This window comes from Symphalangus syndactylus, chromosome 7 (assembly GCF_028878055.3).
Source record: "Symphalangus syndactylus isolate Jambi chromosome 7, NHGRI_mSymSyn1-v2.1_pri, whole genome shotgun sequence".
NCBI classification, from domain to species: Eukaryota; Metazoa; Chordata; class Mammalia; order Primates; family Hylobatidae; genus Symphalangus; species Symphalangus syndactylus.
In genome coordinates, this window is record NC_072429.2 from 51,257,782 (window position 1) to 51,275,069 (window position 17,288).

Here is a 17,288-nt window from a genome sequence, read left to right on the forward strand (position 1 = left end):
TGTCCTGTTTTGTTTTGTTTTGGTGTCTTAAGTGTTTGCATGGGTTCTTACTATGTTAAATGTATTTATCTATCATCCTTTATCATGGAAAGCTTTTTCTGTATTTTTGGTTTTCAATTTTACTTTACTTATGATTTGGGGATTCAAAAGTTTTGCTTTTTTTGCTTTTGCTCTTTTAGAGATGGGTCTCACTCTGCCACCCAGGCTGGACTGCAGTGGAATAATCACGGCTCACTGTAGCCTGGATCTCCTGGGCTCGGGTGATTCTCCTACCTCACTAGCTCAGCCTCCTGAGCAGTTGGGACTACCGGCACATGCCACCATGACAGGCTGATTTTTTGCATTTTTTTTCTGGAGAGGGGGTTTTGCCATGCTGCACAGGCTGGTCTTGAACTCCTGGGCTCAACTGATCTGCCTGCCTTGGTCTCCCAAAGTGCTGGGAGTAAAGGCATGAGCCACCGTGCACAAAGTTTTTATTAGTCAAATTTTTCATTGTTTTACCTTGTGATAATGTCATTCACTGACAATATGCTCAGAAAACCCTTTTTCATCCAGAGATGAGAGAAATACTAACATTTTATTCTAGTTTGAAAATGATTTTAAAATGTTTTTAATAAAGTCATCTTAAAAATTAGCTTTTTTGACTGGGCATGGTGGCTCACACCTACAATCCCAGCACTTCAGGAGGCCGAGGAGGGGAGATAACTTGAGGTCAGGAGTTCGAAACCAGCCTGGCTAACATGGGGAAACCCCGTCTTCTTTAAAAATACAAAAATTAGCCGGGTGTGGTGGCATATACCTGTGGTCCCAGCTACTCGGGAGGCTGAGGCAGGCGAAATTCCTTTTTTTTTTTTTTTTTTGAGATGGAGTCTCACTCTGTCGCCAGGCTGGAGTGCAGTGGCACGATCTTGGCTCACTGCAACCTCTGCCTCCCAGGTTCAGGCGATTCTCCTACCTCAGCCTCCCAAGTAGCTGGGACCACAGGCGCGGGTCACCATGCCCGGCTAATTTTTGTACTTTTAGTAGAGATGGAGTTTCACCATGTTGGCCAGGATGGTCTCAATCTCTTGACCTCATGATCCGCCTGCCTCGGGCTCCCAAACTGTTGAGATTATAGGCATGAGCCACTGCGCCTGGCCAGAAGAAAAACTATTTTAAAAGTACATTTCCTGCTGGCACGGTGGCTCGTGCCTGTAATCCCAGCACTTTGGGAGGCAGATCATCGAGGTCAGGAGTTCCAACCCAGCCTGGCCCGCTGATGAAACCCTGTCTCTACTAAAAATACAAAAATTAGTTGGGTGTGGTGGCTCACACCTGTAATCCCAGCTACTCAAGAGGCTGAGGTGAGAGAATTGCTTGAGCCCAGGGAGAGGAGGTTGCAGTGAGCCGAGATCGCACCACTGCACTCCAGCCTGGGCAATAGAGCGAGACTCTGTCTCAAAAACATAAAAAATAAAAATAAAGTACATTTCCTTAACAGTAGTAACAGGTACATAGGAGGTGCTCAAGATACACTTGCTGACTGGCTTCTCTTCTTGCTCTCTTAAATTTCTACTGTCTTAAGAACAGCTTGATGTTCAAATGAAGAGCGTGAAAATTAAAGTTCTGTCAACAACAGAAAAGATCTAGAAAATAGGAAATGTTGGCCGGGTGCAGTGGCTCATGCCTGTAATCCCAGCACTTTGGGAGGCCGAGGCGGGCAGATCATGAGTCAGGAGATCGAGACCAACCTGACCAACATGGTGAAATCCTGTCTCTACTAAAAATACAAAAATTAGCCAGGTGTGGTGGCACACACCTGTAATTCCAGTGACTTGGGAGGCTGAGGCAGGAGAATCACTTGAACCTGGGAGGCAGAGGTTGCAGTGAGCTGAGATTGCGCCACTGCACTCCAGCCTGGGCTACAGAGCAAGACTCCATCTCAAAAAAAAAAAAAAAAAAGTAAATATCACATTTTGCTAAAAAGAAAATGTCAGTTAAAAAATTAAGTTTATCACACCTATAGTCTCAGCACTTTGGGAGGCCAACGCGGGCAGATTACGAGGTCAGTAGATGAAGACCATCCTGGCTAACACAGTGAAACCCCGTCTCTACTAAAAATACAAAAAAAAAAAATTAGCTGGGTGTGGTGGTGCGCACCTGTAGTCCCAGCTACTGGGGAGGCTGAGGCAGGAGAATGGCGTGAACCCAGGAGGCAGAGCTTGCAGTGAGCTGAGATCACGCCACTGCATTCCAGCCTGGGCAACAGAGCGAGATTCCATCTCAAAAAAAAAAAAAAAAAAATTAAGTTTAAAAAACTCGACTATTTTTGGGGTGCTGGAAATATATCTTCTATCATGAATGGAATGGTGATGGTTACAGGGTGTATATATATTTAAAAATCCATTGAATTGTACAATCAAGAACTGTGTATTTCACAGTATAAGGTTTTGGAAACTGGCAATTTAATCCAATTGCTTTTACTTGAATTTTAATGCCAAATATAACATCTTTACAATACTGCACGTCAAGATCCAGAATGAATACTTAGTATTTATTATATAATGTTAGGGGTTCTGAGTAACTTAAAATACTAGGAGAAGTAATAACCACTACCATTTATTGCATACTTATTCCATGCCAGCTCTGTCAAAGGAAGAGACAAATTCAAGCTTTGAATGCATGAATTACATTTCACACAAGCCAGTAATATGCCAATTCAAAGTAATCTCCAGTGTATATAGCAACAATTAGAGATTAGAAGGGTGGGTCTAAGGTGAAGATAGCATAGCGCATATCCCCAGGAAAAGGCATAATGTTTAAGAAAATAGTTAAACAAAGAGCCAAATAATAAGACTTTTTACTGAGGAACAGACTAGACAAGGGAACTGTGAGTTCAGGTATCCTACCAAATTTCATGCCCTTCTGCCACCTGCCAGAGGTGGCAGAGGATACCTGTTCTTACTGCACTTTCTAATGCTGGTGTGACCACAGCTGTGAGACCTGCCTGACCCTTGCCTTACCTGGGAGCATCAGGGGAAATCCATATCTCTGACCAGAAGACCTTGTCAGAGGAGATCCAGTTTTTATATTTTAGTACTTTAGTAATTTCAATTAAGTAAATTTAAAAAGCAGTCAGAGGGCCTGTTCAGAATAGTAGAAGGCCTCTGAGAGCTATAAAGAATCATATAAATGGTAATCACCATTTTTAGAACAACTGCTCAAAAATACAGTTCTTCAGCGTTGTGTTTCTGAAAAGACTGTTAAAGTGTGTCATATTTATACCATTGCCCATAGGCAACCTTTAGTTTACACAGATAGGTGAGCTGCGGAAAAGCTCTCCAAATATTTTATCCTCTTCATTTCCTCTTAGAATACTTTATACATACAAGTACTATAACATAAATTACAAACCACAATAAATGTAATGAATACTCATAAACCAACTACCAGACTCAAAAACGAAAACACAAGCCAAACCACAGATCTACCAATGTTTTTGTAGTATTTCTGATATAACCTCCATCTTCCTAGCTGGGAGCTACTGGCCTACAGAGAGAAGTTTAAACCTGTCAGCATGAGACACCCACAGGGCTGGGAAAGCGCCTTTATTTTAATGGCTGCTGGAATATTGTGTTGAGAAAGACTGGAGGCCTCATGTGGGTCAACAGAACGCTGCCCCAAGTGAAGCAGAAATGGTGGCATATGTGCCCAACCCCAGACAACTCCTTCAACCTCGTCTTCTTTCCAAAAATCTACTCAGCTCCAGTCACCATGAAATGTTGTCCTGACGGTTCAGGCTTTCTGTATCCTGTTACACCTGGAAAGCCTTCTTTTTTTCTCGAATGATTACACATCCTTTAAGTTGTAGGAAGCCTTCCTTGACCTCCTCAAGAAAAGATGCCTACACCTTTCTCTGCTATCTTTTAGCACCTCTATCATAAAAATTATCCAGCTTCAATTACTTGTTTATTAATATATGCCTGTTTTTCCCACTACACTGGGAGCCTGTGCCTCTGGAAGGTGGGGATGACACTTAGCTTTATATTCCCAATGCAAGTAGCAGGTACTTAAATGCTTTTTGAAGGTATAGATAAAATATAATATCAAATAATTAGCAAGATGCTTTAATTTATTATGCAAATTCATTTCAAGTTTAATCTATAAAACTAATACAAGTACAAAAGAAAAAAGAAAATAAGATGAGAAAAGGGGAGAAAGAGTATCAGGGAGAAAATGCTCAAGGAAGATTTTACAAACATATATAGCACAGTAACATTTCATAGAACAAACAAAATTTATATAAGGATTATTCAGTATTCTTAGGTTTGGTTTCAATGTCCCTTTAGAACACAACAAAAATTACTTACTGGTTATAAAGTTCTGGATACCTAACTAGGTTCTGAATGAATTCATTTAGTCCTGCTCGTCTTTGTTTAATAAAATCTGGAAGAGAGATATAAACTATTAGGATTATTTATGTCAGACTATGCAATTATCATCAACAGTTACATAACAGATAAGCACAAGATAGTGAATTTTGATTAAGAAGCTATTTTCAAATTCACGCTACTTGTTACACAAGGAATACATACTTAGAAATTATATATATGAATCGTATTTATATAATATATAATTATATATTACATATATGTAATTATATATTAAAATTAAGCAGACAATTTATCTCCAAAAAGAAAGTTCTCAAAACTGCCTATTATGGACTCTAAATAGACTAATTACAAAAATTGGAGAAGCACATTGCTTTGTCCAACTCCTCATGTACTACCAATGAATAAAAATTAACACTATGATGCTGATGACTGAAAATCACGCTAATTTAAAAAAATAAGGATTTCTGGGAATCCTTTGCAACTGGGCAATAATGATTAATTGGTTAACTGAATATCACCAAAACTCTAGTTTAACTTCCACTGTAAAAAACAAACAAACAAAAAACCTTAAAAAAATGCACAGGCATACTTTCCTAACAAGTAATTGTCCAGTATTTTCTTTTTTTAAATTTTTCTTTTTTCGTTTGAGAGAGAGTCTTATTCTGTTGCCCAGGCTGGAGTGCAGTGGTGTGATCTAGGCTCACTGCAACCGCTGCATCCTGGGCTCAAGCAACCCTCCCGCCTCAGCCTGCCAAGTAGCCGAGACTATAAGCACACACCACCACGCCTGGCTAATTTTTGTATTATTTGTAGAGACAGGGTCTCACTATGTTGCCCAGGCTCATCTTGAACTCCTGGGCTCAAGCAATCCACCCTCCTCGGCCTCCCAAAGTGCTGGGATTACAGGCGTGAGCCATTGTGCCCAGCCTGTCCATTATTTTTGAAGTGTTTTGTTTGTTGATAATTGAAGCTCATGCAATAGCAATTTAGGAATAAATATTAAGCACAAACCTTTCTTTTCTTTGAAATACACACTTTTCTTGGAATTAGAAAACTTTATTCAAATATCTTTGTCTCTCCTACTTCCTAACCTTGAACTTTTCCAAGACTTAAATTTTTACTTGTAAAATGTGGATAGTAATAATATTTATACCTCATAATGCTGTTATAGGATTAAATGAGATAATGCATCTAAGTTTACAGTAGGATGTTTAGCAGATGGTAAGAGTATTATTTATAGCTAATAATCATTAGATACTATTACTTTTGTTGTTGTTATTATTAGTGGTTGGGGGGTCTAAAAGCCATTATCCTAAACCCTCTTTTTTTTTTCTTTGAGACAACGTCTTGCTCTGTTGCCCAGGCTGGAGTGCAGTGGCGCGATCTCGGCTCACTGCAACCTTCACCTCCTGGGTTCAAGCAATTCTCCTGCCTCAGCCTCCCGAGTGGCTGGGATTACAGGCACGCACCACCACACCTGGCTAATTTTTGTATTTTTAGTAGAGACGGGGTTTCCTCATGTTAGCCAGGCTGGTCTTGAACTCCTGACCTTGTCATCTGCCCACCTCGGCCTCCCAAAGTGCTGGGATTACAGGCGTGAGCCACCACACCCAGCCAATTCTTAAGAAATATACTCTAAAAACTGACACATGTGATTTGAGAAACTGTCTCCCAACGGCGAATGTCTGGATAAAAACCCATAAAAAATATTCCACTTGACAATGAGTTTTGGTTTAGTAAACTGATTTCTACTGAATAAAGGTATAATGTATACTGTTTGGCACCAAAATTATGGGTTATTTCCAGGTTTATTTCTATTTCTTAAATGTAAGGTATGGCTTCATACAAATATAAACAAATATAAAATCAGGTCTGGTCTTTTGGAGCCAGATGCATGTACTTGGTACTTTTTTCTTGTTCATCTAAGAATTCCTTGAAGAATTTCAGGTAGGTATCTTATTAAACTCTTCCAAGGACATTTATAATATCACTAGGTAGCAAAGCACATGTGAGGTTTACATTAAAAACTGTAACTGAAACACAGTTATTTCTCTAGAACTGAACTTAGTAACATATGAAGAAGTAAAATGAATGACTACATTTAGGATATTCAGAGAAAACCTACTAACTATATGGAAGCAGCTTTAAATTGTTCTGTGGATGCTTACTGAAGATATATTTTACTTTTGAAGGCCAGTGTGAAGAGAGGAATTTCCTTCCTTCAGTGAGCTATAGCCCATGCTGCTCTACGTGCTTCTAGGCTTGCCATTTCATTACTGACTAAACAGTTTCAAAATCGCTATATAAAGCCCTATGAAGAGAAAGAAGTCTAGTAGCAGTCAGAATTCAGGGGCAATTCCAAACTTACTTTTTTAGATCAACACTAATCTTGCAAATATCTAAAAAAATTCCAGGTAAGACTATAATGTATAGGATAAGTGCCAATAATTTATATAAGGCCTATATATTAAGAACTATAGTTAGAAATATGTATTTTTAAAAATCTCTCTGATGAAGAAGTTACATGAATGTATCTGTTGGAATTCAAAAGAAATTTCAATTAGAAATTTTAAAAAGGCTGGGCACAGTGGCTCACATCTGTAATCCCACAGTTTTGGGAGGCCTAGGTGAAAGAACCACTTGAGGCCAGGAGTTTGAGACTACCCTGGACAACATAGTGAGAGCATGTCTCTACAAAAAAATTAAAAAATTAGCTACCTGTGGCGACATACACCTGTAGTCCTAGCTACTCAGCAGGCTGAGGTGGGAGGATCGCCTGAGTTGGGAGGCAGAGGTTGCAGTGAGCTGAGATCACACCACTGTACTACAGCCTGGGCAACGGAGACAGACTCAAAAACATATCTATAAATAAAGTTAAAAGTATGGTTTCCTCTGGGTGCATCCTATTAAAAAGTCATTAAATTCATAATAAAATGTTAACAAAAAGTACAGGCAGAGATCATTCTTAAAATCAGTCTTCAAGTATGTAAGATCTATCTTATAGAGGTTGGCAAACACTAGAATAAAGTAGACAAAACAAAAAGAAGACATAGGCTTAAGCTGCAGCATAAGAACTCAAAAAGATAAGCAAAAACTCCATAGAATGGCTACCAACCATGAGGTAAGTTAAAAAGGGAATTTCAGAATGTTTTTCTCAGGTATGATTTTATTTATTTATTTATTTTCGTTGAGACGGAGATTCACTCTTGTTGCCCAGGCTGGAGTGCAATGGTGCGATTCTAGCTCACTGCAACCTCTGCCTCACAGGTTCAAGCGATTCTCTTGACTCAGCCTCCAGAGTAGCTGGGATTACAGGCGTGTGCCACCACACCTGGCTAATTTTTGTATTTTTAGTAGAGACGATGTTTCACCATGTTGGCCAGGCTGTTCTAGAACTCCTGACCTCAGGTAATCCACCCACCTCGGCCTCCCAAGGTGCTGGGATTACAGGCGTGAGCCACCGTGCCCAGCTGACTTTATTTTTAACTTTTTATTATGAAAAACTTCACAAGTACACAAAAGGTGAGAACCTTATTCACCTACTTTAAAATTTATGAACATTCTGCTATTCCAATTTCATTTATCCTCATTCCTCACCTTTTATTTTATTTTTTTTCTGGAGTATTTTAAAGCAATTTTCAGACAGACTTTTTTTTTTTTTTTGGTGTGGGGGGAATAAATCAGTGTGCATTTCTAAATGGCAGTATCTTTAAAAAAACAGCAAAGCCATGAAATCACTATCTCATAATGTCTATAAATTCTTTTATTTCCCTTCAATCAGCAGGTAGAACTTCATTCTTGTTCTCTCTTGAATGGGAGTTGGACTTAATGACTACCTTCTAATTCGCGGAATATGGTGGATGTAATGGCATGTGGCTTCCAAGATTAAGTCATAGAAGGCACCGAGGCTTCCTCCTTGCTAGCTCTCTTGGATCCCTCACTCTGGGGAAGCCAGCTGCCATGCTGTAAGGACACGCAAGGCCTCTTAAGAAGAGGCCCACTCACAAGGAGCTGAGGCTTTCTACCAAAAACCATATGAGTGAGCCATCTTAGAAGCATATCCTTCTGCCCCAGTAAAGTCTTCAAACCACTGATGGTCTTTACCTAGAACTACTAATTCATCAGAAGTTGTATAAGGATTTTCCAGTTTTATCATTCTGTGATTCTTCTATTTATGAACTGTGATTCTGCTACGAAGTATTTTCCAACATTATCTCTTTGGTACAAATAAATTACATTTCATAAAACAAAGGCAAGATAAATCCTTGATTTTTTAATTTATTGATTTGGCGAATAAATTTACTATCGTAACCTCTACAGCGTTTCATGAGGTTTTTTTCCCCCCAGACAAAGTAAATTGGATATTCTTTATACTGATGTGCTCTAACCTGCTACGATAATTACTTTCACCATTCTGTCTAATCTTTGCTCAGTGAAAGCCCCAAACAACTGGGCTCCTGTGTTCTTTTGATCAAACTTCAGTCATCCTAAATAGCTTCCTTGCTTTCAGGCAAGCTGCCCTGAGATCATCTTGTACATTTCCTGCCCCAGATCTGGGATCACCATTTCTCCAGCGAACTCTGGTTCCTTTGAGAGGGAAATGGTATTTAGAGACCACAATCTGAATGCTAGGGGTGTTGGTTACTACTTGTTATTGCTTTCAGGCATTTCCAGGAGAGAGTGCTAGAAAATATTTTTACTAAGGTAAAAAAATAAATTATGGGCCAGGCATGGTGGTGCTGTAATCCCAGCACTTTGGGAGGCTGAGGCCAGTGGATCACCTGAGGTTGGAGTTCAAAACCAGCTTGGCCAACATGGAGAAACCCCATCTCTACTAAAAATACAAAATTAGCCAGGCATGGTGGCACATGCCTGTAATCCCAGCTACTCAGGACGCTGAGACAGGAGAATCGCTTGAACCTGGGAGGCAGAGGTTGTGGTGGGCCGAGATCACGCCACTGCACTCCAGCCTGGGCAACAAGGGAGAAACTCCGTCTCAATAAATAAATAAATAAATAAATAAATAAATAAATAAATAGTTATTTCAAACTATATTTCCAAATTAAGTTAAAAATTACAGGATTTTGCTGAGTGCGGTGGCTCACGCCTGTAATCGCAGCACTTTGGGAGGCTAAGGTGGGCAGATCAACTGAGGTCAGGAGTTCGAGACCAGCCTGACCAACATGGAGAAACCTCATCTCTACTAAAAATACAAAATTATCCAGGTGTGGTGGCGCATCCTATAATCCCAGGTACTCAGGAGGTTTAGGCAGGAGAATCACCTGAACTCAGGAGGTGGAGGTTGCGGTGAGCAAAGATCACGCCACTGCACTCCAGCCTGGGCAACAAGAGTGAAACTCCATCTCAAAAAAACAAACAAACAAACAAACAAAAATTACAGGATTTTTACTTAAAATTTTTTATTTTGTTTGTATCACTTTCCTCTTTCCTCTTCTGCTTAAAATCTTGGTTCCCATGATAGTAACATTAATTACAGAATAACAACACCATATAACTAACACTACTGAATGCAGTGTTAAATTTGTCCATGGGTTTTTGTTTTTATCCTTAGCAATATATCCTATGAAGAATATACAGTCAAAATCCCACGTTTTAAGGTTACTTATATTAAGGTAGGTTTTTTCCTTTGGTTTATTTTCAGTTGTTAGAGGCTGCTTTGTTATTGCATTTTTATTTTTGTTTTTAAATTGTTTAAAATGTGTACATGGTTCCAAAGTCAAAGGTATGAACAAAATTCATTCAAGGGCATCTAACTTCCACCCCTTTTGCCTTTCCCGATCTCTCCCTCATCCTTAAAGTCACTAGTTTTATTAGTTTTTTATTTATTCTTCCATTATTTCCTTTTGAATCCCCATACCTTTTCCTACACAAATATACACACCATACAAACTCATTTGCTGCACTGTGATTTTTTTTTTCCATTTAATGGTATATTCTGGAGATCACGCCATAGCAAAATACATAAAGAGCTTTTTTGTTCCTTTTTACAAGTATGTTATATCCAGCTCCATTGGAAAAATATTTCTATTGTTTCCAGTTTTTCTGTTAAAAATTGTGTCACAATACACAGTCTTGTGTGTACATTATATCACATGCAGTTTATTTTAGGTACAGATTCCTAGAAATGTGATTTCTTGGCCAAAGTGGAAAATGCATTCACAGTTTTTCTAAACATTACCAAATTCCCCTCAACATGGATTGTACCACTTTTTATTCCACCAGAACAATATGGGAATGCCTGTATCACCAAAGTGTAACCAAATGAGCATCTTATTCATTGTTTTTCTGAATTTGACTTAGATCTGATTTCCCCAATGCAGGACTTTCTAATATTTCTGTGACATATGATCCTTTTCACTGTTGCCAAGTCATATTAAATATACGCAGGATACACAAACAGTTCTTCAAAAAAATCAGTTTTTAGTGTCAATTAATTCATCAAAACAAAGGACCAAAGAGCATTCAGCCTGGTATCTTGCCTTTAACAACGAAAGCAGCAATGTTGCCAGTCTTTTACTTCTTTGCTTTCTTTCCTTGATGAAATGATTGTCTTAAGGATTCAGTTAAGCGCTCTACAGAACTCCAACCCAAGTTCAAGTCTCATATTATCATTAGTAGTTTGATTTCTTAATATTTTTCTGCCACTTCTAATTAGTTAATTCTCTCAGTCACCCAGGCCAGACCCTCCAATTATCTCTCCTTCTCTTCTCTATATGTCTGTTACCTAAGCAATCATCAAGATGTATTCCAGATTTTTCATTAAAGGAGTTCTTGTACATTGCTCATTTTTAAACCCTATTTCTACCCTAGTCCCCATACTCATTATCTAATGCCAGGGCTATTGCACTATTCCCTTCACTAGTCTCCCAGTCTCTCCTCTGCTGTGCTCACCATAAATTACACACTGTCAGTTTCACATCTTGCTCAAATGCCACTAAGGCCCACATGCTACCCATGAAGATGCTTTTCAACCTGTGCTCCAAGGAGATACTTCACTGTTATACCAACAAAGCAGCTCTATTTAAATTATTTTCACATATTACATTTCCATAAGATTTCTTTTGTGTTTTCTTTTCTCTTCTTTTTTTTTTTTTGAGACAGAGTCTCGCTCTGTTGTCCAGGCTGGAGGGCAATGGTGCAATCTAGGCTCACTTGCAACCTCTGACTCTTGGATTCAAGTGATTCTCTTGCCTCAGCCTCCCAAGCAGCTGGGACTGCAGGCACGCACCATTATGCCAGGCTAATTTTTCTATTTTTAGTAAAGACAGGGTTTCACAATTTTGGCCAGGCTGGTCTTGAACTCCTGGCCTCAAGTGATCCGCCCACCTCGGCCTCCCAAAGTGCTGGGATTACAGGCATAGCTACCATATCTGGTCTCTGTAAGATTTCAATTGGGAAAAAACTGTTCTGCTGAGAAAACAAAGCAGGAGTACAAAAGCCACAGGTCTACACAATATAATCTGGCTTTGTTGTGCCAACTCAATTTTCTCTTGCTTCTCTTTATTAATGGGTTCATATATTTAGCAATACTTTAAAACCTAGTATTTGCCAGTTTTAAAGTAATAAAGTAATACCTTAAAACCAGTATATTGCCACTGTCAAACAATAAAAAAAGATGTAAGTCTGCACCTTCAGAAAATCTACAGCTTACTATTAAGACAGATTGGCAATTACAGTGAAATGTGCTATATACTCCCAAGGGGGTGGGGGGGGGGGAACAAACTCTGTATGTAACCAGGGAAGTAAGAACATTCTCCAAACCTGAGGTTCATAAAGTGTAAAGAATAATAAGCCTCCAGTTGAGAGGGCTATAGGCAAAGCAGCCTCTGGGGAAAAAAAGTTTTAATTAAAGGAAAAATGTAGAAGAAATACGAAAAAGATGCAGGATAAAGAGCAGTCCGTTAATGGTGGGCAGAATTCTACAGAACACAGTGATATGCTGTGGGAGGAAAACAAGTGGTATAAAGTTAGGATGGAGAGAGAAAGCACAGTCAATATAAGGGACCTTAGAGCTTTTATCTTGAGTAGTGACCAAGATCTCTCTTTCTTTTCTTACACAGACATGTGAGGTATTATCAATTTAACCAGTTACAAGGTTACAAGCAAATTAGTTGGGGAAGGAGGGCAATCTATTCGGGATTCATCTGTGGCAGAGACAGACGACTCTTCTGACAGAATTCCTGGTGGATAAGAAGACTTTTGTTTCCCTGTAAGTAGCCATCTGTGACCTGGATTAATCTCTTGGGTTCTAGGGGAAAATTCCATGCCTGCAGCTTTAGTCATATAGGTGCTAGATGCCGAGACCCTGTGTCCATGGGTTCCCCAAGGGTGAGCAATAGGATATCTCTTTTTTTTTTTTTTTTTTTTTTTTTTTTTTGAGATGACGTCTCACTCTGTCGCCCAGGCTGGAGTGCAGTGGCACTGATCTCAGCTCACTGCAACCTCTGCCTCCTGGGTTCAAGCAATTCTCCTGCCTCAGCCTCTCGAGTAGCTGGGACTACAGGCGCCCATCATCACGCCCGCCTAATTTTTTGTAGTTTTAGTAGAGACAGGGTTTCACCGTTTTAGCCAGGATGGTCTCGATCTCCTGACCTTGTGATCCGCCCGCCTCAGCCTCCCAAAGTGCTGGGATTACAGGCGTGAGCCACCGTGCCCAGCCTAGGATATCTTTTTGGTATCCCATTCAGAGGCCTGCAAGTTACTATGTACACAGTATATATTTAATATTTCTGAATATAAAAGTGAATATTCTTCATGATACTGATTTAAAGTCAGTAAAGTTTCCCAAATTAACCTGAAGAATCAATTAAAAAAAATTTTAATAGGGTCTCGCTCTGTCACCCAGCCTGGAGTGCGATGGCATGATGACAGCTCACTGCAGCCTTGAACTACTGACCTCAAGCAATCCTCACACCTCAGCGTCCTGAGTAGCTGGGACTACGGGTGCACGCCACCATGCCCAGCTAATCTTTAAATTTTTGTAGAGATGAGGTTGCCCAGGCTGGTCTCAAAACTCTTGGCCTGAAATGATCCTCCTGCCTCAGCCTCCCAAAGTGTTTCGATTACAGGTGTGAGCCACTGTGCCCAGCCCATTGACAGATAAATTTATCTGAAGTCAGACTGCTTGAATTTAACTTCCAAATCTGCCCTTTACTATCTGTATGTGGTCCTGGGCAAATTAATGAACCTGTGTCTTAGTTTCCTTATCTATAAAAATAGTGATAACAACAATAATACCCACCTCACAAAGTTCTGAGGATCGAATGAATTAAAACACATGAAGTACTTAAAACAATGCCTAGTAGACAGTAAGCACCTTCCTGAGGCATTATTTTCATAGAGCATAAGATCTTTTAAAGTCCTGCACTGCTATACAGTGCAATGAATACATTAATTTACTTCTTCAAACTTCAACGATCACTTCACGGCTGGCCTATGAAGTTGTTTCTTACCTGGATCAAAATTATCACCAAATATTCTCTTGGCAGGAATCTTCAGGGCCATAGCAGGAAACTGTTTTTTTAACTAAAATTTTTAAAAATAACATTATATGAACTAATTTTATAAGTCTTCTAGTTATGCATACATCAAAGCCAAATACAATCTATTTTAAAGAAAATCCATCATAAGACATACTTTTGAATTTATGATCATCCAAAGTACAATATAAATTATACCAATAAAATGTCACAAACTAATCATCTTTTTTTGTCCCAATAAAATACCTAGTATCTGTGTGACCTAGGATAAAATACTCAACATCTGCATCTCATTTTCCTGCCTGTAAAATGAGGATAATTTTAACAATGACCTTACAGATTTGCTGTGAGTTTTAAAGGAGATCATGTATGGCAAGTGCTAAGGCTAGAACTGCTGTTACAGTTCCAAATACATATTACTCATTTCTTACCTTAGGAGAAGATATGATCTTGGTGTTTTCTCTACATGAATAGATCAACAATAAATTTCTTTTTTTTTTTTTTTGAGACAGTGTCTCACTCTGTCACCCAGGCTGGAGTGCAGTGGCACGATCCTGGCTCACTGCAACCTCTGCCTCCTGGGTTCAAGCAATTCTCCTGCCTCAGCCTTCTGAGTAGCTGGGACTACAGGCGCTCGCCAACACGCCCAGCTAATTTTTTGTATTTTATTAGAGACGGAGTTTCACCATGTTGCCCAGGCTGTTCTCGAACTCCTGAACTCAGGCAATCCACCCACCTCGGCCTCCCGAAGTGCTAGGATTACAGGCGTCAGCCACCGCGCCCGGCCGACTGACAATAAATTTCTAAGAAAGCAGATAAATTTTGCTTTCAATACCCTATCTGCTCTAACCTTCCCCTTATTAATATTCTAGTAAGTGAGACCTCATCTCTACAAAAATCAAATTAAAAAAAATAGCCAGGCATGGTGGCATATGCCTGTGGTCCCAGCTACTCCTAAGGCTGAGGTGGGAGGATTGCTTGAGCCTGGAAGGTTGGGGCTGCAGGGAGCCATGATTATGCCACTGCACTCCAGCCTGGGCAACAGAGACCGTGTCTCAAAAAAAATTAAATTATATATATATTCTAATACATTTGTTTATCAGATATGCTTGTCTTCAGAGAAGGAAAACTTGGCCCTGAAGAAATTAAATTTGGGGCAGTTAAGTCATAAAAATGAGTTATATTTTCATTATAAGTTTGATGTAAAAAATACACACACACATGTAAAAACTGTATCTTAGCTGGGCACAGTGGCTCACTGAGGCCTGTAATCCCAGCACTTTGGGAAGCTGAGGTGGGAGGATTGCTTGAGCTCAGGAGTTTGAGACCAGCCTGGGCAACATAGCGAGGCCTAGTCTTCACCTAAAAAAAAAAAAAAATCAGCTCGGTGTAGTCCAGCTATACAGTATGTAGGAGGCTGAGGTGGGAGGATCACTTGAGCCAGGGAGGTCAAGGTTGCAGTGCGCCGTGATTATGCCACTGCACTACAGCCTGGGTGACAGAGCAACAACCTGTCTCACCAAAAACAAACAAACAAACAAAAACACCCAAAAACAATACCTCTAACTACCAACTGATAGGAAATACAAAGAACAGAGGAATTTACTAATCACTTTACAGCATGGGGCATGCTGTCAGTAAAATGCAGACTGAAAAATATGTAAACAAATGACCTTGTTGTTTTTCATACACACACAAAAAGAAAAGTGTAAAGGAAAGAAAAGAAAGGCAGAGGGGGAACCTAGTGATTAAATGACACTTAACAGATTTATCAACCAGTCACATAAACCTTAACTGGATATCTAATATGAAAGCATTGCTGTTCATTTATTTTTAGATGTGGTAATGATATTGTGTATATGTTTTGTTTTTAAGAATCTTTATCTTTTAGAGATGTATACTAAAATATTTACAGATGAAAAGATATGATGTCTGAAATTTGTGTCAAAATTATGGTGGGCTGGTGGGCTGGCTAGGGATACAGATGAACCAGGAATGGCCACGTATCAGTAATTATTGAAGCTGGATGGTAACATAATGTTATTTTCTGAATTGGTACTAGTATGTCTACTTCTGTATGTGTTTGATAATTTTCCTTCCTTCATTCCTTCCTTCCTCCCTTCCTTCCTTCCTTCCTCCCTCCCTTCTCCCCCACCCCCTCCCCTTCCCTTCCCTCCCCATCCTCCTCTCCCTCTTTCTTTCTTTCTTCCCTTAAGATAGTGTCTTGCTCTATCATCCAGGCTGGAATGCAGTGCTGACCTCCTGGGCTCAAGTGATCCTCCCCTCAGCCTCCTGAGTAGCTGGGACCACAGGCACACACCACCACATCTAGCAAGTTGTTTTATTTTTTGTAGAGACAGTCTCATTATGTCATTGCCCTGGCTGGTCTTGAACTCCTGAGCTCAAGCAATCCTCCTGCCTCACTCTTGCGAAGTGCTAGGATTATAGTTGTGAGCCACTGTTCTTGGCTTGTGTTTGACAATTTCTATAATAAAAAGTTTAAAATATAAACTAGTCATAAAGGACACATTGAAGTTGACAGTTAAAATCCCTAGAGATTTTTTTCTTTTCTTTTATTCTAAAAGGACAGGAAAATAATTTGTGTTTTTGAATTTAGGGAAATCCAGACCAGGTTCAACCTGATTTCTGTAGTTTCAAAGAATTCAACCAATAACTATTTTCCTATTCTTTGCCCCTCACCACAGGAGGCAGAATTAGAAGGAGCTACATAAAAAGAGAGAGACATAGAAAGTGATGAAATAAGAACAATGAAAAAAGGGTGAAAAGAAATACAAAAGAAATTAGGGAGATGAATGATAAAAACTGAACTACAAGTTAAGGAAACTCTTCTGCAAAAAGTCCAAAGATGGGGTGTTTCACAGAAGAGAGAATGAAAGTGATCATGGATGGAGGTACCCCAAACAAGTTTTCCTATTTTATTTTTATGCTTACACATACTCAAATATTAACAATTTAATTAATAACCAGCTATTAAAATCATGAAAACATCATGAACACACACTACCAGTATGGATCTCCACAGTGCTGAGTTTTTAGATGACATTCCCTGCACCCCTTCCTCTTATGAAGAGTTTCACAAAAGACATCTTTAGAAGGTAAATCTAGCCTATGAAATATTTTAAGCAAAAGACAAAAAGAAGCCTCAAATATACGTGGTGTATGTGTGTGTGTGTGTGTGTGTGTGTGTGTGTGTGAGAGAGAGAGAGAGAGAGAGAAAGAAAGAGAGAGACAGACAGACAGACACTACAGTCATGTTATTTTTACCCGAGCATAACCCAGGCATCCTGATGCGTACAGTTGGATTTACACACTCCTCAAAGACACGCTGAACATGCAAATAATGGGTATTCATGAGTTTCAAAATGAGCTAACATCTCAACCCTCACTCAGCCTC

At 39.4% G+C, this 17,288-nt stretch overlaps 1 protein-coding gene across 12 annotated transcripts in view; it reads right to left on the reverse strand.

The window, feature by feature from the left end:
- Window positions 1–17,288, reverse strand: part of SGK3 (serum/glucocorticoid regulated kinase family member 3) — a 150,698-nt gene that overhangs the window by 44,709 nt on the left and 88,701 nt on the right. For 10 of the 12 annotated variants that reach the window (XM_055286187.2, XM_063643253.1, XM_063643255.1 and 7 more), the window contains 2 exons: window positions 13,847–13,919; window positions 4,350–4,425 (listed from right to left, as the gene is read on the reverse strand). In XM_055286187.2, coding sequence (XP_055142162.1) covers window positions 4,350–4,425; window positions 13,847–13,919 — 149 coding nt within the window. Of the gene's footprint in view, window positions 1–4,349; window positions 4,426–7,091; window positions 8,218–13,846; window positions 13,920–17,288 lie in introns of those variants that run through there. The other 2 variants (XM_055286194.2, XM_055286193.2) reach the window with 2 other exon arrangements.